At 35.0% G+C, this 24,054-nt stretch overlaps 1 protein-coding gene across 1 annotated transcript; it reads left to right on the top strand.

Annotated features, from left to right (window-relative positions):
- Positions 1–1,087: 1,087 nt before the first annotated feature.
- Positions 1,088–22,360, top strand: LOC129005424 (eukaryotic translation initiation factor 2 subunit 2-like). Its single transcript, XM_054434312.1, has 8 exons — positions 1,088–1,217; positions 3,166–3,334; positions 11,753–11,901; positions 15,582–15,705; positions 18,904–19,099; positions 19,691–19,789; positions 20,588–20,762; positions 22,141–22,360. The coding sequence occupies exons 1-8, from the start codon at positions 1,200–1,202 to the stop codon at positions 22,183–22,185; spliced, it is 975 nt and encodes a 324-aa protein (XP_054290287.1). The 5' UTR covers positions 1,088–1,199; the 3' UTR covers positions 22,186–22,360.
- Positions 22,361–24,054: the final 1,694 nt, after the last annotated feature.

Genomic DNA, 24,054 nt, shown 5'->3' on the forward strand with positions numbered 1-24,054 from the left:
CCCTATTGTTTTCCAATCTGGAACAGCAGCATATTGACCAAGTATGGAATGTGGTCCAAAAAATATCTGAGTGTTTGCATAAGAATCACTATATTTTAAAAATAGGTTCCTACATCAAAATCTCAGTGTTGTTACAAGCGCCAGGCACAATGTTTACTAAAATTTCATAGTTTGATTGATGTTATAAGCACACAGCTGTTTGTTCATTGTTGCTTTACTATAATGTGACAACGACAGAAAATCGGGGTGCTACCTCACCCTGTACTATATTTACATTTTCCAAAGCCTTTCCCTCTAAACCATTATTTTAATAGCTAATCTGGTGAAACATTTGCCTGGATTTAAAGTTTAAAGTTAGAATGTGTTTCTCGACTTCCATATTGTTTTTATCATCTCATGCTGCCCCCCATTTTATGGCGACACTCCAAGTGCTCCGGTATTCTGTATAATGGTGAAATCCTGGGAACTGAGACTTTTCATATTGATTAACAATTATTTGCATTAGCAATTAGAAGGGGGACGCCACCTAGGTGAGTATTTAAACCCAAATATTGAAATTGAATGCGAGGGATGAATGTAGAATCAATGGTGTGACTGTGATCTGTGTAGCTGTAGCTGTGTTACTGACTGAGATTAGCTGTTTCTTAAGTCAGGATTATCATAAGGATAGTTTATTCAAAGCCCAAGATGAACATATAAGATTTTTAAGAACTAGCCATACTTTAAAACTCACAATAGTGAGCAAGAGACAAACAACTTTGTGCCAGTTGTTGGGTACCCATCATCCATATCATCATGAAAACCATTCTCATAAAATTAGTATAATTTTATTATACTTATTTCACTAATAATATAATAACTATTTTATCAACTGAATGGAGTATTCATACAAGAAGACAGTTCAATATTTTTTCGTAAGAAATCGCACAAGTCCTCCTAGTGTATATTTATTACTAGTATGATAATATTTTCTCAAAATCAACGTTTGGCTACCATGTTTCACATTTGGTCTGCTTCCTTCACCACAAGGATTGCTGCCGATGCTGCCGATTGATGACGATTTCTCTCGAACTCTGCTTGGCTGATGCAATAGATGTTGTCAATATCAAATGAATGTTAATTTGCCAACATAAGCTACTGTAATTCAGACCGAGAAATTTAGAATTTTTACTTAGCTTTTTAAATTAAACATCTCCATAATGACAGAAGAGGAGTCGGTATGTTACAACCATTTATAATTAGGTTAATTTTGTTGGTGAACTCTCATTTTAGGGTTACCGCTCCACACCTACTTCCTTCATTACAACTCTTATGCATAGCCTAAGTCTTTAAAAAAATATATAGGCCTGTATTAAAACTTTTATAAAGTTAGCTATAAAATAAGTTTCAACTTGGACTATGCCTTGGACACTTTTTAATGTGTCCGCTTTTTAGGTCATTGGCCTAACTAAGGCCTAGTCTTGGTGTTTTTTTTTCAGACCTCTAATAGGCTACATGGTCCACCTACCCTAGTTCAAATGCTAATGTGTTTATTTTTCATAGTTTATTAAGTTCTATTTTTAAATAAGGGACTCAAATGTCTAAAAAATAGATTTATAATCTTGTCCTGAATCTTCAATTTGCCACCTCACTTGCCCTATTATTATCCATATGGAACCATTAAATAGGGTGTTTTTTTGTAGCATCACAGGCAAAGGCCTATTAATATGTTACACAGTAAGTTTTATCACACACAATGGCATAATTCATGTTTAGGTTTTTATCTAAAGAGGCCTAGAATCCATTTTCCTCATCACAACTGCAAAATAAAAAGTTGCGGTTTTGCGTGTGTTTTCTTTAGGCGTAGGTCCAGTCAATGAGTAATGGAATGACTGTATTACTTGGTTTGTATCCATACATCTAAGTTAAGTTAATGCCCCGCTGAATCTAAACCTTTATTGTCATTTTAATGATAGTTCAAACATTTCCCCTCACATTGGGATAATAAAAGTGATTTTTTATACTACAAAATTGTTGTTATCTAGACTATCTGCTTCAAAAGCATTCCCACTCGGGAAATAACTTATAGGTACTATGTTGATTGACCTCATTAACTTAACCAACTTTAAGTTAAAGATTTTCCAAAACTTTGAGGCTAACTTAAATGTTTCCAATTCTTAGGCTTTTATTTTCATGTCAAGTGTAACACTTTGAACCGGCCTCAATTAACAATACCAACTAAGCTTAACAACAAGAATACTTAACAATAACTTAACTTAACAATACTTTTAAACTGCATTCAACTATCGTAGAGAGACTAAATTACAAAACAACTGAAAGCCATATCTGCACATACCGGTACGCCTACATATGTTTTGAAGCCTGGAAGTTAAGTTTTTTTAGAACCACACACTTTATTTTGGGGTTGACCTGTGTTGTTGAAATATTAGGTATAATCAACAGTTAACTAAGTGGTCTAACTTAGACAGTGTTTCGCCACTAAGGAAACATCATGGTAGTACCTAGCTTGGGTTGGATCGTCTCAATCTTTTGTTGTTTTAAGGTTATAGAAATTATGAGAACTTCGGTTGCAGAGCATGATTGGAATGGCCCGCTTAAAATTAACAGTGCAAGGCTAATATATAGGCCTACATTTCCTGTATGGGGAATTCTCCATGAGTCGAACCCCAGAGTCAAGGTTTACAGCGTGTAAACAAGAAGTTTAGCTGACAAATGAAAAGAATATTGGTTAACTTACCGTGCTCTATAGTGTGTTTAGTTACAGAATTTAATTAGTATTTTCTCTCTTTGAAACCATTGTAATACGGTACTACAATTTCCTCGTAAAAAAGTACAATCACAAAGCACAAGGACCTAAGTTCTTAGTGAGAATAGCAGTCTTAGGCCTACCTGCATGGGAAAGTGTTCAAACTGAAACAAGAAGCACAACACTTAACTAAGTTGCGTTAGGTAGGGTACCGGGAGGCTAAATAAAGTTTAACTTAATAGTCCAATGTTTCATGTTTCTTGTGCTAATTACTAAGGGCTCTTTCCCATTCAGGTAAGTTAAGCCTGCTACTGTTCCTCAAAATCCTAAAAATTTCTCACGTTACAAGATAACTTGTTGTTTTAAAAATAAGTGACTTAACTTACGTATACCCCTAATAATTGTGTTGATGTTTTCAGATTTTTGATCCTTCTCTCAAAAAGAAGAAGAAGAAAAAGAAGACCACATTTGATATTGAGTCAGCCATGGCAGAGGGAACTGGTGGTGTAGATGGGGATGGTGCTGATGCCAGTGCTACGGACAAGGAGAACATGGAACCAGCCAAGACTGAGGACATGGACATCGATGGTATGGTTCAAAATTAATGTTTTCTTGTTTTCTAAATTTAGCAGGTCAACAAAACAATCATTGAAATTGGCCAAGGCTGTAGCCTATATTAAAATACCTAAAGTTGTTCCTTTTAATCCCAGAGAAGTAAGTAGCAGAGGATTCAACGATACACTCAAGTGGTGTCTAGTGTAGCACTGGTGGTGGTGTCTAGGGCAAAGTTACGCACCGCCCTCCTTGCCTCATGTACTCAACATGCTCATGTACTTCAACGCTCACGGTGAAGGATGACCCTGAGCAGTGTGTGGTAGGAATTTCCACACAGTACTTGCCGTTCCCCACTCTTCCTTGCTCTTATCCCCTCCCCCCTAAATACCTGAGCTTATGGTTGTCTCATAAGCGTTGACTTGTCTATTATCTTATGTTATTTGGGAATCGGTCATTGACAGTAACAACAAGATACGATGTTTTAACTTTTCAATTTATTTTTTTGTGTTTACTATTTTTGACACTCTCCTCTCCTGATATTGTAGTATGGTAACACCAGTGACCATATATTGTGGTCTTGGTTACATTGGTGATCGTCTTTTTGATAGCAACAACACTCTTGAGCATCGTTTTAAACAGGAGAAAAGTTATTCATTAGTCTATTAATGACAAGCTTAGTGTAGGCCTATGTCAGATTTTATTTAGTTAAAGTTTAACACAAGTTGCACGATATTTGTCTACAGTTGATTAGACATAAAATCCTGTTGACATGGTCTTTTATTAGCTATGACTCAAATTGTTAAAATTCAAGTTTGTACTTTCTCCTAGGTTTTATAAGGTACTGTAGTCTAGAACATTTAATACAACATAGGCCGATCTATCTTTTCCTGACTTTGGTTTTTTTTCATCCCACACGGAAACATTTGTTCTAGTAGGCATACCGATAACTTAAATCTTTAACAACAAAATGAGATGTTGGTATAGTTGTATTAGTAGGTATCTAGGCCTACTGGTACAACTTTAAAACATCCATCTCAATTTGTTGTGAGTTTTTTTTCATCAGCCACCAACAGATTGTACTAATCTAAATTACTAGCTTCTGTCGAATACACAAAGTTTTTATCAAATCAAACTAAATAAACAACTTATTGTGAGTTAAAGCAACTGTTATAGCTTAAATAACCCATCAACTTGGTTAACAAAAAAAATTAATAGGCTTTAGAAAATAGAATTTTAGATACTTTAGGGCGATTCTCTGGGAAGTGGTCCTGCTTTGTTATTTTCAAGAATTGATTAAAACTGGTTAAAATATTGTTTTTTATAAAAACAATAATAAAATCTCCCTTAACCAGTCTTTAAAATTAAAATAAAAAATTATTTTTCATGAAATGAAGCTTCAAACTTGGGCAAGTTCTATTACAGTCAAATGGTAACTTTTTTCCAGAATTTTAAGTAAAAATGTTTATAGTTAGATGAGACGATAAATTGAAATAAGTTATATTAGTAAATAATTGAAAATATAATTTGTTAAACCTTTGTAAAATAAAAAAGAAATATTAAATAGATTTTGAAATAGGCAATAAAGATAAAATATAAAATGAAGGCAACAATGTAGTTTACTATTTTTTATGTACTTTATTTTTTGTTTTATAATACATTTAAAAAGTGTCCCGTGCAACACGTGTTGCTCGGGACAATTAAACTGAAGTGGTGTTTATGAATAGATACCACTTATTTTCTTTTTAATTTTTAATAGAGACAATAGTTGCACATTCATTAACACAGGACTATAAGATTTCTTATCAAAATTAAATTGCAGAATTGTAAAACTTTTTTGAGAAAAAGTCCTTGTTGTAAGATAACTTAGAAAAAATGTCTATAAAAAATTGTGCTTTCTTAAAAATGTCTATGGGTTGTGGAAATTCATAAAATATGCGCTCTCCCTTGAATTTTAATTGTGGGGTGTCAAAAAGCTTTAATATCTGTTCAAATCCAATATAAGACTTGTTAATCTCATCTGGAATAAATTTCTTCCTCGTACTGTCCATACACTTTTAAAGACACATCACTCTCACTTCTCCATCTTCTTCAACTTCACTTTCAGCTACACACAAGTATCTGTAACTGTCATTTTTCTGTGTGCCTTTAAATTCTGCTAATAAAAATGTTCCATTCTTTAAATTGTCAACTTCAACATTAGTTTTCACTTGATTTCCTTGAGTTTCCGGCAATTCATAATTTAACTCTTCCTCGGAAAAATTATTATTTGTGACCATTCATTACTTTGTTCACTCACAGAATCACTAAAAACTAAACGAAAAATTGATTCCTATTACCTCTAGCATGTGATTGCTCTGCTATCTGTTCATAGCTATTTTTGTAAAGGTTCTTCCGTTGCAGTGTACAACGTGTGCTTTGGAGATCCCATCCACTTTCTTTCCTTTAATCCAGACTGAATCATCTCTGAGAATCTCAGAATCTAATATCAAATGGATTTTTGTGTTTTCATTAGCTTTTTTGCTACATCTTTAGCATTTTGAACTATTGGAGCATCTTTCTTTTTACATATGTATGACGTCCAGAAGTTCTAACAATTGATTTTATTCTCCCTCCTACCCGTCAACTATTCCCTTTCCATGGGAAGTAGCAAAATACTTCCATGTAAATGGTTCCTTAAACTGGAGGCTTAGTTGTTGTCACAAATATACAACATATCTGTTCTTACTCGAGGGTCCATTAGTCCATAATATGACTTCTTCAACATCATCCCACATATCAGGAACTTCTCAGCCACTTTCCCGCCATTTTCAGGTAAAGAGTAAAACAGTATAACTAAATTATAATTTGCCATTTTGATCATGTCATTGAATATATAAACTTAATAATTTATGTGTGTCACTTGTATCAAACTTAATTGAAGAGAGAAAACATTTAATACGAAATTTCTAAATAAAAACCACGTTGTAGGCTACCTAGGAGTACCCCATTTAAATAACTTTTTTGAAGAAAAATTTAATAAAATCTCAGTTTAAATGTTTTTTCCTGTTACAACATACAAATTTAAACCTAAATGTTCATAAATTTTCTTTTTTAGCGAATTTCCCTATAGGGAAGTATTAGCGAATTTCCCTATAGGGAAGTATTAGCGAATTTCCCTATAGGGAAGTAGTTATTACCGTAGGTCTCATGGTAAGACCTAAGCCCGGGACCGATTTACTTTTTCATTTTGATGTCCCCAGAGGCCAAAAACACCATTCGTTCAAATTTTTATATATCTATATATAGAGAGAGATATATATATATATATATATACTAGCTGACCCGGCGAACTTCGTATCGCCTAAGTTATAGGTTTCCCCTAAGACAGACCGATGGAAAGAAAGTACCGTTACGTTTAATTTTCAAGATGATCTCGTTCGCATCGCTCAATCACGTCCTGGTTGAAGTTCGTTCGCTACGCTCACTCACCTTTGGGTTGGAGCTCGTTCGCTACGCTCACTCACCTTTAGGTTGGAGCTCGTTCGCTGCGCTCACTTGCCTTCAGGTTGGAGCTCGTTCGCTGCGCTCGCTCGCCTCCAGGTTGAAGTTCGTTCGCTACGCTCACTCACCTTTTGGTTGCAAATTAGCTGTTGTCATAAATGTAAAAGAAATAATAGTGCTGCACCCTGTTGGTAATCCTTGTAACTTTAATGCTATTGAACATCATAGAACAGAACCAACTTGTTTAATTGAAACAGCTGTTAAGATTCATTAATTCCATTTCTCATAAGGTTAACATGGGAAACTCCAGAGCCACTGTGGCGGAGCCCTTTTAAGAATTTCGAAACGGGAAATAGTTTACGTCCGATTCGCATACCTACAGAATTTACACACCAAATTTCATAACGATCGGTGAAGTCGTTCCGGAGGAGTTTGCAGACAAACACTGTGACACGAGAATTTTATATATTAGACTAGCTGACCCGGCGAACTTCGTATCGCCTAAGTTATAGGTTTCCCCTAAGACAGACCGATGGAAAGAAAGTACCGTTACGTTTAATTTTCAAGATGATCTCGTTTGCATCGCTCAATCACGTCCTGGTTGAAGTTCGTTCGCTACGCTCACTCACCTTTGGGTTGGAGCTCGTTCGCTGCGCTCACTTGCCTTTAGGTTGGAGCTCGTTCGCTAAGCTAACTCGCCTCCAGGTTAGCTCTTTCGCTACGCTCACTCGCCTCCAGGTTGAAGTTCGTTCGCTACGCTCACTCACCTTTTGGTTGCAAATTAGCTGTTGTCATAAATGTAAAAGAAATAATAGTGCTGCACCCTGTTGGTAATCCTTGTAACTTTAATGCTATTGAACATCATAGAACAGAACCGACTTGTTTAATTGAAACAGCTGTTAAGATTCATTAATTCCATTTCTCATAAGGTTAACATGGGAAACTCCAGAGCCACTGGGGTGGAGCCCTTTTAAGAATTTCGAAACGGGAAATAGTTTACGTCCGATTCGCATACCTACAGAATTTACACACCAAATTTCATTACGATCGGTGAAGTCGTTCCGGAGGAGTTTGCAGACAAACACTGTGACACGAGAATTTTATATATTAGATATATGTGTCCATCCGCACGATAACTTGAGTAATTTTTGTCCGATTTTGATAAAATTTGGTTTGAAGGTGTAAGGCAGGATAAACTTGAACGAGTTCGCGAACCAGCATGATCGGACTATGGGAACGGGGGTTTATGGGGGGTTTTATGGGGTAAAAATAGGTTTTTCCCATTTTTGACCCTAAAAACACAAAATTTCACAATTTATTTTTATACCATTTTGTAGAGCTTAAAAAAACAAATAATTTAGTATATTGAAGCGTTATTATGCGCCTAATTGTTACGGAGAAAATTCAAAAAAATTGTAATTTTAAAATTCCCATGTTATTCTTATGGAGAATAAGTCAGCTGTTGTAGTTTGCTTGTTTATGAACATATTTTGATTGATTTTGGAAAATACTTTTATTTCTTACTAAACTATATTTTAAAAAAATCTTTTTTACCCTCCCTGTTGCAGCAAACCTAAGTACTCGTTAAACTAATTCTATTTAAATCTATATAAATAAAATTAGAGTTTTGTCTGTACATTGCTTAGAATAATGAACTTTTTGGTTATTTTTACATTTCATAGGTCAGAGAAACCGAATCAAACCTTATCTCAATTTCTGTCTGTCTGTCTGTCTGTCTGTCTGTCTGTCTATCTGTCATTCTCTTGGTAACGCTAAAATACGCACTTTATTACAACTACTCCTCAATAACTATAGCACTGTCCCGCCTGAAACTTATTTTCCAAATACTATACATATATGAGATGGTTTTAGACGTATTTCATCGAATATGAGACAGTTAGATATTTAACAGTAAACCCTTGAAAATCAAGTTTTTGTCGATTTTTGACGTGGAATTTCTGGAAGCCCATGTTAACCTTATGAGAAATGAAATTATTGAATCTTAACAGCTGTTTCAATTAAACAAGTTGGTTCTGTTCTGTGATGTTCAATAGCATTAAAGTTACAAGGATTACCAACAGGGTGCAGCACTAGCACTATTATTTCTTTTACATTTATGACAACAGCTAATTTGCAACCTGGAGGCGAGTGAGCGTAGCGAACGAGCTAACCTGAAGGCAAGTGAGCGTAGCGAACGAGCTAACCTGAAGGAAAGTGAGCGCAGCGAACGAGCTCCAACATACAGGTGAGTGAGCGTAGCGAACGAACTTCAACCAGGACGTGATTGAGCCATGCAAACGAGATCAGATAGTAAAAATAAAAGTAAGCCTACCGTTATAGGATCGACCGGCAGACACAGAGGTAATTTAACCTTTTATTGATTGTCATACCGATCCGGAACAACAAAAAACAACATAAAATGAAGCTATGTATAATAGTTTGGCCAGCATATCTTAAAATATGCAAACCAACTGCTGTTCGTTATATAAGAAGGTTTCAACTGAATATTATAAGATCCCCGTGCGTAGAACGGGTACACAGCTAGTAGGAAATAAATGTGCTGTTTTTATGAAGGCATTTTAGTGTAAATCCAATCAGGTTAATGGAAATTCGCTTAGTCTGCAGGTTTGCTGCGGCGGGGGTATTATTATTATTACCCCTATCATAATCACCCAAGAACGTTTTGTGTCCCGTGCAACACGTCCCGTGCAACACACGACATGCCTATCAAATATGATTAAAAAGTCAGTAACCGATTTATAAAAATCCCATTATAAAACATTATTAGTTAAGTAAATCCATCGAGAATATCTACATCAAATTAACAATAATAAATTATCTCAGAATTCACAGAAATAATTGTAGACAAGCAAGGTAAGTGAATGTCGCTCTTCGTACGAGTCCCGTGCAACACGCTTCTAATACCATTGCTACAAAAAAAGTAAAAGTTATGAAACTTATTCATCTATACTTGTACAATCTATGACCATAAATGTAGTACTCCAAACATCAATATCAGACTTTAAAGTCATTATAATTGATTTATATAAAAAAGTGTTGTCTGAATGTCCCGTGCAACACACCGAGAATCACCCTTTAGCACATTCTGTGACTGTCTCACACAACTATAGGCTAGTATATTCTCTTTTAACACGTTCGCTGCTACAGACGTTCCGGAACGTCAAACGGGCCACAACGTCAAATGGGCCACGGCGCCAGGAGCTAGGAACGTTCCGGAACGTCGCCGTTCATTGATGTTTAACGTTACCATGGATCAGCCAGCTCGTCACGAGCGTCCTATATTTCTTTGCAACTCGTGGGGACGTACTTTTCTGACAATAAAAAATATAGTTTCCCAAAATCACCACCAGGGTCGTTTAGAACAGGGCTTTGTCCCACCTCTTTCCTGCTAGATAGCGACACTACTTTACCGACTGCAACCTGGGTAGTGCTGCTATCTATCTGAATCACTTAGTACTATGTCCAAAGCCAGTTTTGTTGCAGAACATTGCCATCCAGTACAACTACTGTTAGAATTCATTCCTACTACTGGAACGTCAGTTATTAATAATAATATACTGTTACCTTCTAACGTTCCAAAATGGTCCATTTTGGAACGTTAGAAGGTAACAGTATATTATTACAACTACTGTTGTTTTTACTGTAATTCAGTGTATCGGCAGCAATGTTTACGCAGCGGCGAGCGTTAGTTCAGCTCCTGGTGCCGTCCCGGCATCTAGCGGTCAGTAGCGAACGTGTTAATGAAATAAATACCCTCGCCGCAACAAACCTTCAGACTAAGCGCATTTCTATTTACCTGATAGGATTTTCGATTAAATCTATTTAAATAACGTTAGGTTAAACAAGTACCTAGGTTTGCTGCTAAAGGGAGGGTAATAAAGTGTGTTTTTTTTTTTTTTTTAGTAAAATATGAATAGCTTACCGTACCTAAATAAATTTGTCAAGTTTGATCAAAATATATCCAAAAACAATCAAACTATGACAGTTAACTTATTCTCCATAAGAAATACATGGGAATTTTAATTAAATTTACTATTTATTGAATTTTTTTGTAACCAATAACATAACTGTATTTAATAACACTTCAATATACAGTAGAGTCCCGCAAACTCGGCGTAATGTGGACTGGAAGGGTGCCGAGTTTGTGAAATGCCGGGTTATCAGAAACTAGGGTTAAAAATAAGAACAATAAAATTGTTAAGCTTTTTTATTGCCTTTTTTATTTCTATTTACTTTAAAAGTCAGTATTAAGTCATCAGATATAGTACAACAAATCCTTGGTACGAGCTGTAAATGATTTGACTTGAGCTGGCTTGAGTGCATGTTTAACTCGGACTGAAAAAATCACTTATTTTCTGAGCCAGGTGATGGCCGAGTTATCCAGACTGCCGGGTTATCGAGTGCCGAGTTTGCGGGACTCTACTGTACTACATTATTTGTCTTTTTTTAAGCTCTTAAAAAGGTCTCAAGAGAAATTGGGAAATCTTATGTTTTGAGCCGTAAAAAATTAAAAAAACCCAATTTTTATCCCATCAAACCCCCCATAACACCCCGTTGCCATAGGCCTATTCCGATCATGATGATTTGCGAACCCATTCTTAAGTATATCCTGCCCTACACCTCTAAGCCAAATTTTAACAAAATCTGAGGAAAATTAGGCTACTCAAGTTATTGTGTTCACGGACGTATATATAATATATATACAAATTAGAACGAATTAGTGTTTTTAGCCTCTAGGGACATCAAAATTAAAAACTATTATCAATCCCGGGTCTAGGTCTTATCCTGCCACCTACAGCTTCCCTATAGGGAAATTCGCTAAAAATGTTGACAGCTGGTCTATATAGATTGGATGTCTAATTCAGTGTCCAATATAAAATCCATCCCATCATTCTATTTCTGTTTTTATTCCGATATAACTAATCAATGTGGTGTTGTGTCTGTTTTCAGATAACTTAGATCTAGACAATTTTGGAAGGAAGAAAAAAAAGAAAAAGAAGGCGTTTAATTTAGAAGAACTCGATGGAGCCCTGCCAGACACCACTGGCAAGACGAAAGAAGATGGAATGGAGGGAGGAGAAAATGAGGAGGCAATTGAGGTATACACTTATTTGTAGGCCAATACGTATTGATTTCAGATTGTCCAAAAGTATATGTGCGAGTTGAAAGATTAAATTGACTCTCCGTACTAAGTTTAAGACACACTCCTGCAGCAGCTTGGCATACCGGTTGTCACTTGATGGGTCTTTAGATATTGATAAATCATGACCATGCCTTAGTCCAACAAATATTTTACTCTCAATTAGGTTTTATTTTGTTTTGGATAACAAGAGCAGGTGTTTAGAAGAGCATTTTTGTAGTTAGATTATTTAATTCAATAACTACCCTATATTAGTTCTCAAAAACTCCTAAACCCTAGACATCATCCTCTGGTTCTTATCATCATCATCCAAGATTGCGGCAAAAACAAGAACTTTTGACCATGCGATCTTCGCAGACAGTTGGGGACTGGTAACGACTTTTGACAAACGATTCTAGATACAGATACCAATATTCAAGAATCAGTGGTATAGAGAAATGAAAATCCATTAGTGGGGAGGCGAATGGCCAAAATTCCAAAGTTGGCTCACCCCGAAAGGTAACCGGTGAACACTATGCTAGATGATATTGTATAGTAGTAGAGATGATATTTTGACCGGTGTTCACTCTGTATGAGTGGGACTCTCTTTTCTGGACGCCATTTTCCAAAATGGCGGATGTCACTGTTTGATCTTTGTATAACTCGAGCAAAAATGAACCGATTTTGATGAAATTTGGTACAAACGTTTAAACTTACATTTATTCGAATGGGTTCACGAACCAGCATGATCTGATCATGGGAACGGGGGTTTATGGGGGTTTTATGGGGGGTTTTATGGGGTAAAGATGGGATTTTCTTATTCTTTGCCCCCAAAGTACAAAATTTTCCTATTTTTCTCTAAACCATTTTAAAGAACTTAAAAAAACAAATAATTAGTATATTAATGCATTTTTGTACCCTTATTGGTTACGGAGAAAATTCAAAAAAGTGTTAATTTAAAATTCCCATGTTATTCTTATGGAGGATATCGTCAACTCTTGTAGTTTGCTTGTTTATGGATATATTTTGATCATACTTGGTAAACTTATTTATTTATACTAAGATATTAATATTCTACTAACATTCACGCTTTATTAGCCTCCCTGTAACAGCAAACCTAGGTACTCGTTAAACCTAATGTTATTTAAATTGAATTAATTTAAAAACGAATCAGGCAATTGGAAATCCACTTAGTCTGCGACGAGGGTATTTTATTCTTGACATTTCTTCCTATACCTAGTGGTTCAGGAGATATAAGCAGTTAAAGCTGGGGTTTCCTCCATGTTAATTAGATTGATCCGTTTTAACTGTCACCCTAATGCATCCCGTTGGGCCTTCGCACTTTTCTATTACACAATTTATCTTCTATTTTAAAAATAATGGACCTCAATACAATGAGACATTAAATTAACTTTTATTTAATTATTATCAGTTATTACAATAATATTTCTTTAAACATAAATTATTTACTGTTTGTACTTAACTTTATTCTATCGTGCTTAGTTTTGTAAAAATTTCGGATTGAACAGAGCGGCAAATCACAGATCACGTAGCATCACATTCGTACTGAAGTCCAGTCATAACCATCGACATATAAAACTAACTTATGTTATAGTTTTATACATCGATGGTCATAACTCGTATACCCCTCTGATATGATATTCCTTCTACTTTCACGTAATTAGAAGAATTGTTACAGCCAACAGAACCGCATGTTGACATGTTTATGTCAGGTTAATTTACTAATCCAATTCTATAGGTTTTACACTAACACAGTGCAGTCTCTACAACTCAAATTAAATGGTGTAGCCTAATACTGAAACTAATTTTATATCGGTTTTAATAATTTTCTTGTAGTTTATTATTAATGTACATGATTTATTCATGTTGTAATTTATATGCCAAGCCCTTTACAAATACATCTTCATTTAAAAAGGTTGTCGTGTGATACTTCAGAGTAATCTTTGGACTACTACAGGCATATGTAATGTGTTAGCATAGGTACGGTAGCTTCATGTACAAATTTACCGAAACAGAAAATTAACTAAAAGATTTCCAAATATGCATTTTAGTACAATTTGACCCACACATTTATTTTTTGAAAAATAAATTGGACCAACATTGTACAACGGGTTGTTTGTTGCCTATCCACCAGTATGGTGTAAAACGTTCTCAAAGGCAATATCCAATGAATCTTATCTATCGATTTCGGTACATTGCATTCAAGAATGTACTGTAAATCAGGCTGAGGTAGACTTGTCAAGGCTATTACGTAGAATTGTCAAGATTAAGAACAATTTAGGGCTTGTATGTTGAGCCATTTTCTATAGAGAGAGTGAAAAGCATAAATAAGAGAAGCAAATGGTAAGTAAAGAAAAAAGAGATGGCAATTGCTTATCACGATGGGTTAAATTCATGAGGTTTATTGATCAATAACATTTACTCATGTTTTTATTTTGTAATCTATAATATTTTTTTATAAAAAAAATTAAATTTAAATAAGGTTATTTGTTTATATCAATGCTCACTCCGCTCAATTGGCAGACAAGACGCCGCATACCAAGCATTTTAACGCATCGGGCGAATCTGAGATGTGCCTGATAATCTAGATTTGATATTATATATCAAGTCAAAAGTGTAACGAAATAGCACAGGAAATACATTAGGATTAGGTTGACAGTTAAAACGGATCAATCTAATTAACATGGAGGAAACCCCAACTTTAACTGCTTATATCTCCTGAACCACTAGGTATAGGAAGAAATGTCAAGAATAAAATACCCCCGTCACAGCGAACCTGCAGACTAAGTGGATTTCCATTAAATAACATTAGGTTTAACGAGTACCTAGGTTTGCTGTTACAGGGAGGCTAATAAAGTGTGAATGTTAGTAGAATATTAATATCTTAGTATAAATAAATAAGTTCACCAAGTATGATCAAAATATATCCATAAACAAGCAAACTACAAGAGTTGACGATATCCTCCATAAGAATAACATGGGAATTTTAAATTAACACTTTTTTGAATTTTCTCCGTAACCAATAAGGGTACAAAAATGCTTTCCAGTAAATGCATTAATATACTAAATTATTTGTTTTTTTAAGTTCTTTAAAATGGTTTAGAGAAAAATAGGAAAATTTTGTACTTTGGGGGCAAAGAATAAGAAAATCCCATCTTTACCCCATAAAACCCCCATAAACCCCCGTTCCCATGATCAGATCATGCTGGTTCGTGAACCCGTTCGAATAAATGTAAGTTTAAACGTTTATACCAAATTTCATCAAAATCGGTTCATTTTTGCCTGAGTTATACAAAGATCAAACAGTGACATCCGCCATTTTGGAAAATGGCGTCCAGAAAAGAGAGTCCCACTCATACAGAGTGAACACCGGTCAAAATATCATCTCTACTACTATACAATATCATCTAGCATAGTGTTCACCGGTTACCTTTCGGGGTGAGCCAACTTTGGAATTTTACATATTTTACTAAATTTGCCTCCCCACTAATAGTCAGATTCATGATCTTGAAACATAATGAAATTCTATTGTAGAAAGAAAAATTAAAACTTTATGAGCTCTAGTGAGATGATAGTGTAACCAAAATAATTTACTTTTAAATTTTAGAAAATTCTAACTGTGTGCTCATATTTTTACAGGACAGTTTATCCCTTGATATGGACTTTTCGACCAAAAAGAAGAAAAAGAAAAAGAAGAAGGATCTGGACGAACTTGTAGCTGAAGAAGAGAAGAAGGAAAAGGATCAGGGAGATAAAGACCATGGTATTAAAGCAATCTGTCTTTAAGTTTTGGATACATTAAGGCCTAGATACGTTGTTTAGTAGGAAACTAGGTCCTTTGGTATCATACTGATCACACCGATAAATCGACTTCCAAATAAGATTTTAAATTAGTTTTAATAAAAAAATATTTCTAAACTCATCTAACCTAACTAGGGATGGACGAGATTGGATTTTGAGTTCGAGACGAGACGAGACGAGATTTTTTATTTCTCATAAAATTTCGAGACGAGATCGAGACGGGATTTCCCTTCTCATACACAACGGGAAATGCACGTTCAGAATTTTTACCTGATTTTGTAACATTGTTAGATGACTGTTTAAATAGAAAAATAATGATAATAGGCAAGAATATTTACAATCTTTTATTAAAAAACATCAGCATAACATTTTTTTTATTAATCACGCCTAAATTATTAAAAATGCCTACGATGAGGAAACATAGTGATATCAGTTAGGATAGAACTGAAGACTAGACCTTATCCTAAAATAAAATAAATCATAAAATAAAATATTAATTTTTATAAAATAGTTACTTGTTTTGACTTTTTTATAGTAATAAAACATTCCTCACACTGCTAACACTTAACAAAACTTCTGAAATGTTATTAAAATAATTAAAGTAATATTTACATTTGAAGAATTAATTAAATAAGAACGCCTTCACAAAGGAAACGCAACTACAACACGCTCCTGTATTGCGGGTATTGCATTGACTTTCTGCAGGCGTTTTAAATTTTTTTTTTTTTTTTTTTTTTTTTTTTTTTTTTTTTTTAATTCTCGTCTCGATAAAAATCTCGGCCAAAAAAAATCTCGTCTCGTGTAACGAGATTTAAAATTTCCCGAAAATTTCCCGAAATTTCGAGACTTGACCATCCCTAAACCTAACCTAACCAACCTTAGGTTAGGTTAGGTTAAACTAATAAAGTGGTCGTTAGGTGTGGTCCGTATAATACCAAAGTACTGGAAACTATATACTATTAATTGCTTAAAGTTACTTTCCACCCACTTAGGTATTGTACATTGTAAAGTATAACTATTTTTTTTCTTTTTTAATGGCTGTTAGAGAAATTATTACTCACATACTATAGGCCTAGTCTTAATTTGCTACAATTTGATCACAGAGTTACATTTTTCTTCCTATGCTTTTCCGCATTGTCATAACTAAGTCAACTCCTATATTTATAACTAACTGTATGGATACAAAATGCTATGGTTAAGCTTGTAGTGTAACATCTTCTCGGTTCATACTGTAAAAAAAATCAAAATTAGGGATGTAAGATCATCAATCATCTGGGTGCAGGAATGTCAAGGAACAGCTCCTGTTACTTGTAAATAATGTAATGTAACGGTTGGGAGATATTATGCTTGTTTTACTAGGCGAATAACTGTATTGTCTGTTTTTGTTATTTTAGAACAAAACTTTAAATTTCACGCTTCTAAAGCATCCTTCTTGTCACAGGATTAAATGCATTATTTTGGTCTATTTACGTTCAAAAGTCCAGTAATTCGATTGACCAAAATTAGGTTAGGTTGGTTGTTTCTTTTTCATAACTTATACAAAATTTATCTTATTTTTGAAATACCTACATGCCGTATATCTAACCTAACCTACACCAACATATTGGGTTAAAAGGAGTTAACGGCAGCTATTGGATTTTGACCTGTTAAGTAATTGTTTTGACCTGCTAAGTAATTGTCGAAGGCAAATTACAAGGTACCGTATCTTATAGTTACATAAATTACAAATTACTAATCCAAAGCCCACTAGTTTCCTAATTGTGTAACTTGAACTGCAACTGTGACTAGCAGCAACAAGAAACCCAACAGACAAAACAGTTACAACAAGAAAACGCTAGTTGCATGCACAGCATTTCTGCACGCATATAAAAGCTGTTAGAAAACAACAAATTATTGATTTGTAAATAATATTTGTGTAACTATTAAGTTATCAATGTTGGTTCACTCTGCTGTTTAAAATTAGATGTTCACTAACTTTGCTTATTTCGCCTACATGCTGCGCTGAAATTGAGCGAAAACTGGAGCCTGGTAAGAATTTCCTTGTTCAATTTTTCTCAACCAGTTTGTCTGGTCAACTGTTGTCTAATTTACCATGCACACATTCAGCAACACTATACTAGTGTTGAGTAGTAGCTTATGAGTTTGTAGTATTGTTTATGTAGTAAGAGAGAGAATGACTGGATTTTTTAAAAATTATAATATAGTTCCAGATAGTTACCCTAAAAATATTAGAGTCCTTGGGCTAATCGATGCACAATAAAATAACACAAAACGTAATTATTGATATTTTGTTCAGATGTAGGACTTCTTCAGTAGGATCATGTGTCTTTATTTACTACTCTAGGAAGAGCTCCTAAATCAGGAGGACCAAATATCAGTATTATGTTTTGTGTTCTTTTATTCTGTATTAGCTACTGGCTGATCTCTATTCTTTTTCATTCTCTTAACATAGGCCTATTTCATAAACTTATCCTTATTCCTTTATATCTATCTTAACATTATGTTGGTTATAAGTTTTAATATGAATGCATGGTGAGTGTAGAAAGGAGTGAAATGACTTTACTTATTGTTTCCTTTGGTTGTTAAGTATTGGATGCTTTCTCTACGCTTGACAAAGTCCCTCAGGGGACAAAATGTTGTGTGCTTATTGCCTCTTCTGTATGATCTATGGCCTACCTACACTTCAAGCAAAGCTAGCTGATATCCTCCTTTGTCTTATCTTAAGCTAGAAGGATCATTTTTCAAGGACAGCTGGGTCTAGTTTCAAATCATAAAACAACTGATCTTTCTCAGGATCGAATCGGCAACTATTGCATCACTTGGCAGGCAAGTATACAAACTTTCCAGCAACCCAGCTACGTAAACCCTCTTTTAACTAACCCTCGCAAGACTAATCTTAGGTTGGTGCCTAAAAAAGGGTCGAAAAGTCAGCAGGTTTTTGTTGTTCATATTACTGTTTTTTTTTGTTTTTTTTTTTAACTAACCTGTCAGGTCTAGCCAGTTTTGCAGATAAACCGACCTCTGATTTCACCTGAACAAACGGAAGCAGGTATCTAAGCGGCAGTTTATTTACGGTTGGTCAAGAATGTGTACTATATGTTTTTTCTTTAAATATATCAAAGTTTTAGTTTTAACAATCATTTTGTCATGTTTGCGGCAGCGGAGGATACCTGGCTGGGCTCCGACAGAGACTACACCTACGATGAGCTGCTCACCCGAGTGTTTGACATCATGAGAGACAAGAACCCAGACATGGTCGCTGGCAAGAAACAGAAGTTTGTCATGCGGCCTCCACAGGTCGTGCGAATCGGCACCAAGAAAACATCCTTCGCTAACTTTACAGAAATCTGTAAAACGTAAGTTGTTTGCAAATTTTTTTGATTTATTGTAATTTTACAATTGTGAAAGATTATTTCAGATGTACTGTACAAATATTTATGAAGTCCATCATATAATTGTGTAAGGCCTCTGTTGTTTTTTCCACTTTTCTTCTGTCCAAACTTACCCATTACGGCCTAGGCCTCTTTTGAATTCTATAAAACGGACCACAATCAAAATTTCTGTAGCTTGTGGGACACTGCGTCTTATGTCATGTTTCACATGAACAAAATTTCATGAAACTTAACCATGTATGCATTTAAATTGATTTGAAATATTATTACAATAGGGTCTAATTATCTCTCTTTTAAGTGTTTAGTTTAAGTTTAATATATTTTACTTAGTGCACAGGATTTAGAACATAGAAATCCCTTGTCAAACCAATTGTTCTATCTCAGCCCTTATCTCTTCTTGTCTAAAATAATTTATACAATTCTTGTTGATATTTTTAGATCTTTACACTGTTTGTTGTCTTTTTACACACTTACAAAGCAATTAACAGCCAAGTATTTTACCCTTCGTGGTATTTATTTTGCTTTCTATTCTCTTATAAAAGTGTTGTATGATAGGTTACATCGACAACCGAAGCACTTGTTAGACTTCTTATTGGCCGAGTTGGGAACTAGCGGTTCCGTGGACGGAAACAGTCAACTCATCATCAAGGGCAGGTTAGTAAACAAAAGATAACTTTTAAGGTAGGTAGAGTAAAAAAAAGTGAAACAAAAATGTTTAAGATCATTGTGGGATAATTTGAATACGTCACTTTTAAAATTCAATAAAAAGACAAATTTTGTAGGGCTAGTATTTAGATGCACGCACCTTTTGACATCCGGAGGTCGATGGGATGTAGTTAGGGGCGCCCCTGTGATGATGGGAGATGATTTCACTTGCACTGTTACCTAGTTCCGTAGTTTCCTAGTTCTTTGTAACACTGAATTTAATAATGTCCAAAATAATAAATAAAACAAAAACTGCTGCTTGCTTAACAAAAATAATAATAAACTGATATTTAAAAAAGTGAAAATAAAATGGCAAGTGATGGCCTTAGAAAGGGAATTTAATACAAAGTTACTGATTAGCTTAGTGTAGTCTGTCCAGTCTACGGAATTGAAAGAATTGGATTGGGACTGAACTGTTTGTATTTAGTACTATTGTGAAATAACATGAATTATGAATGAAATATTCTTCTAAGGCCAAATTGGAACTAAAAAATATAATCAAAATCCTTGACAATCATAGTTTTTTTTTTCAAAAGTTAATCCAATAATAGTGTATATTATTATGTTTTAAAGTAATTATTCTCAACTCCAGCTTAAGTTAAAAGACCAAAGCCGAGGTCGGAAAATGAGCAAGGGTCAAAAAGACATTTTCATACAGAGTGATCACGGTATTTATTTTTGTCATACTGTACCTTTCATCAAACTGCTTTCATTTTGACAGTGTATAACGTTTTACGTTTTATGTAGATTTCAGCAGAAGCAGATAGAGAATGTGCTGAGACGTTACATCAAGGAGTACGTGACTTGTCACACGTGCAGATCCCCCGACACCATCCTGCAGAAGGACACTCGCTTGTTTTTCCTGCAATGTGAGACTTGCGGCTCCCGATGCTCTGTGGCCAGCATCAAATCTGGTTTCCAGGTAGGCCTACATCTGATTTTCAGCTTATTTTTAATTTTTTGTTTGTTAAATCCGTGTTGAAATAGGGTAAATGGTCGAGGAATGTTCAAACGGTTTAGACTAGAGGTGTAAGCCCTCTGTTTAGCTTAATATACTGTAGTTATGATAAATAAGGTATAATAGTCTAGTCTTCATAGTGTTGTCTATAGTTGTCTTATTGTTGTTGTTTGGACTTAAATTGGTTTTTAAATCTTCTAGTTTCAATGGGGATCTGACTATTTAGTTCATGTCTAGGGTTTTCTATGGTATAAAATCAAGAGGCGATTTCCTCTTTGTTGAAAGTATTTAGCCTGAAAAAGCTATATAAAATGTTATTACCATACCTCTGTGGTTTTCATTCTTTGGTTTAGTTCTTTTGACTTGAGTGAAAATAAATCACAAAGAGTCTTAAAAAAATATTATATCAAATGTACAGCACATAAATGATCTTCAGTATCCAGTAAATAAAACTGCTCTTTGGAAAGGTTTGTCAAAGAGTATATGGGTAGGTACATGTATCCACTACAAAATAAAACCATAAAATGTTTTTTTGCAATTTTTTTAAGGTCATATCCTTAAAAAGACAAAAAGATAATTTCTCTGACTAACATGAGTAAGAAAATAATACAATAACAACCTTCTTGAGCAAATCAAAGCTATATAAAATATTTCAAATGAAAATCCAAAGGTCTTGTGTCTAGATTTTCTAAAGTAATAAAGTGTGTGTAAAAATAAATGAATGGCTAAACTTAGAATCCACTGGCAAACTTTGACAGAACATTACCGTCCTACCGCTAATGAGCTCAAGCATTTTCAGACGGAACTGTTCTGTCCTGGGACATTGCTACTAGTTTGACATTATTCTGATAGATAACATTACTTGTCAGGCCAATAATTATTTTCTGTGCATCTGCAATAGTTATTTTTAATTTCTTTGGTTGTCTTTAAACTGTTTTGGAAGAGAAAAATACTAATAACAACAAGAGGGTTTTAGGATATGCTTTGTGTCAAAATTCGGCGACTGTCTAATTTACAATCTAGTGTAAACACTGGTGTATAGATATTTGAGAATTGTTTCCTAATCTTTCTAAGGAGGAAGACAGTAATTTATGACAAAATAAAAAATGGATAAGGAAATTATAGCTGGTTTTGTGGACGGCTAAGAGAGAAAAAAAAAATCCCTGTGTGTGATCAGGTTGTGCAATTTTGGTATGCCAATGGGTTAAGCTAAGAGCCTAAGGTTTGGCCTAAGTTGAGTGCTACAAAAGGCCAACAGGTGGAAGTAGCCGGGGATAGCTGTGAGCTTAACAACCCACAAGGAAAGCACTTTTCTGAGATCTAACCAAGTTGTTTGTTTCAGGCTGTGACTGGAAAGCGAGCGGCAATACGTGCGAAAACTGCCTAATCACCTCCCAACACTTGTACATTAACGTAACATCTGTGCTGCGTCTCACACTTCTGCTGTCCCCCTTCGCTGCTAGACAACGTGTTTGGTCATCCTTTGTTTTGTATTTATATATTCAATTATAAATGCGCATATGTAAAAATTTATAAGTTAATATACGATTTTGGTAACTTAATTGGTTGATTTTTTCCCCATACTAACACTTTCAGTTTAACATTGGCTAGTTTTAAAGGGCTACCGTTGACCCTTGAATACCAAAGTAGACAACCCATCTCCATTTGATTTTCCGGTTGCATTAAACCTGTAGATAAAGTGAATTTTGATTTTTATACTTACAACTCTTTTCAGTTTAAATTGCCTGCAATGAAAAATGTGTTTGTATAAAATGTTTTATGGTACTACTAAATAAAATCATATATATAACTTTGAACGGATACCGTAGTGTTTTTGGCCTCTGGGGACCTCAAAACATAAAAGTAAATCAGTCCCAGTTCCAGGTCCTACCATGAGCCCTATGGTAATAGCTTATTCCCTATATGGGAATTTCGCTAATACTGTATTGATATTCCCTATATGGAAAATTCCCTAAAACTAGTTTTTGAAAATATTAAAAACGTCATTATAACTCCCTAATTGTGGTATGGATTTGGTTTGTTTTGTTGTGAACTCAGTGTTCCCCACGACTTCAATTAAATAAGTAGGTAAAATAATGCTAACCCACTGGTGCTAAGTAGTTCATAAATTGACTATTGACTATTTCTACATGCGCGGGTTCAAATCCCGTACATGTGTAGGTTATATTAAGCTTATTACTAATGTGTGGCTTAATGTGAAGGGCCCACCTTAAAAAAAAATGCTGTCCGGCTTGGGTGGAAGTTGATGGCATTGGTGAGTTTAACCACGATTGCACACAACACCTTTTTTGCTTCTTTTTCATAAGTGTAGAGGATGGAGACAGAGTTTTCCTCTTTTATTTTTATTTTGGTTAAATACTTAAATGTACTCATGTGTGATAAAAAAACAAGACCCAAAAAAATAATTAATAACAATTCATTAACTTTTTTGTAAAAATTGGTCATTCTGGCGCGCACTAGCCGGACCACGACCATGACCAAACACCCCACCGGTCGTTGTCGTTCACCATGCGACCAGAGCTCGACCCGAACACAACCCGACCAAGGCAACGAATGTTTACCAAACTTCAGTGTCGAGATGGATGTTGAAGAAGTAGTTGAATGAGTAACATTCTTACGTCCACTAAACATCATTGTGATCTCCTCCAAAGCTTCCTTCTTCATCTCTCTGTTGGCATAATCTGCTGATAGACCCCACAAACAGGACCATTCTTTAATAGCCATATAGTAAAACTGTCAGTGTCAAAATCCTGGCATATTTTACAAAAGAAGTCACTTTACAAACCACACAAAAAACAAATGCTTACCGTTTGATTGATCTAGGAATACTGAGAGTTGAGTGTTGTACTGGTCGGGTTGGAGACAAGTCAGGAGGTAGTGCGCGTGTCTCATTTGAATGTGTTCTATTTTTGGTTGCAACATCCATTGAGTCAGGCTCGACCAAACTATAAGGACTTTGGTCGTGAGACCAGTCGGCCAGTGCGCGCTGTTCCATATACGACTATTATAAAGCTAGCGGTATCCAACCGGTCGTAGTGGGGCTAGTTCGCGCCAGCCCTTATCCCAGTTAATTTTTAAATAGTCTATTTCAACAAAACATATTTTATAATTTGTAGGCCTTTAACGACATAGACCTACATCTGTCGTTATTCTAGCTACTGAAAGGATCAGACATTTTTGTGCTAGGCTACAGAGAAGTAAGGAAACAGAGGATACTCACCATGGTATACCATGG

This window comes from Macrosteles quadrilineatus, unplaced genomic scaffold (assembly GCF_028750875.1).
Source record: "Macrosteles quadrilineatus isolate MER2022 unplaced genomic scaffold, UCM_ALF_1.0 Scaffold_21__1_contigs__length_2333173, whole genome shotgun sequence".
Taxonomy (NCBI): Eukaryota; Metazoa; Arthropoda; class Insecta; order Hemiptera; family Cicadellidae; genus Macrosteles; species Macrosteles quadrilineatus.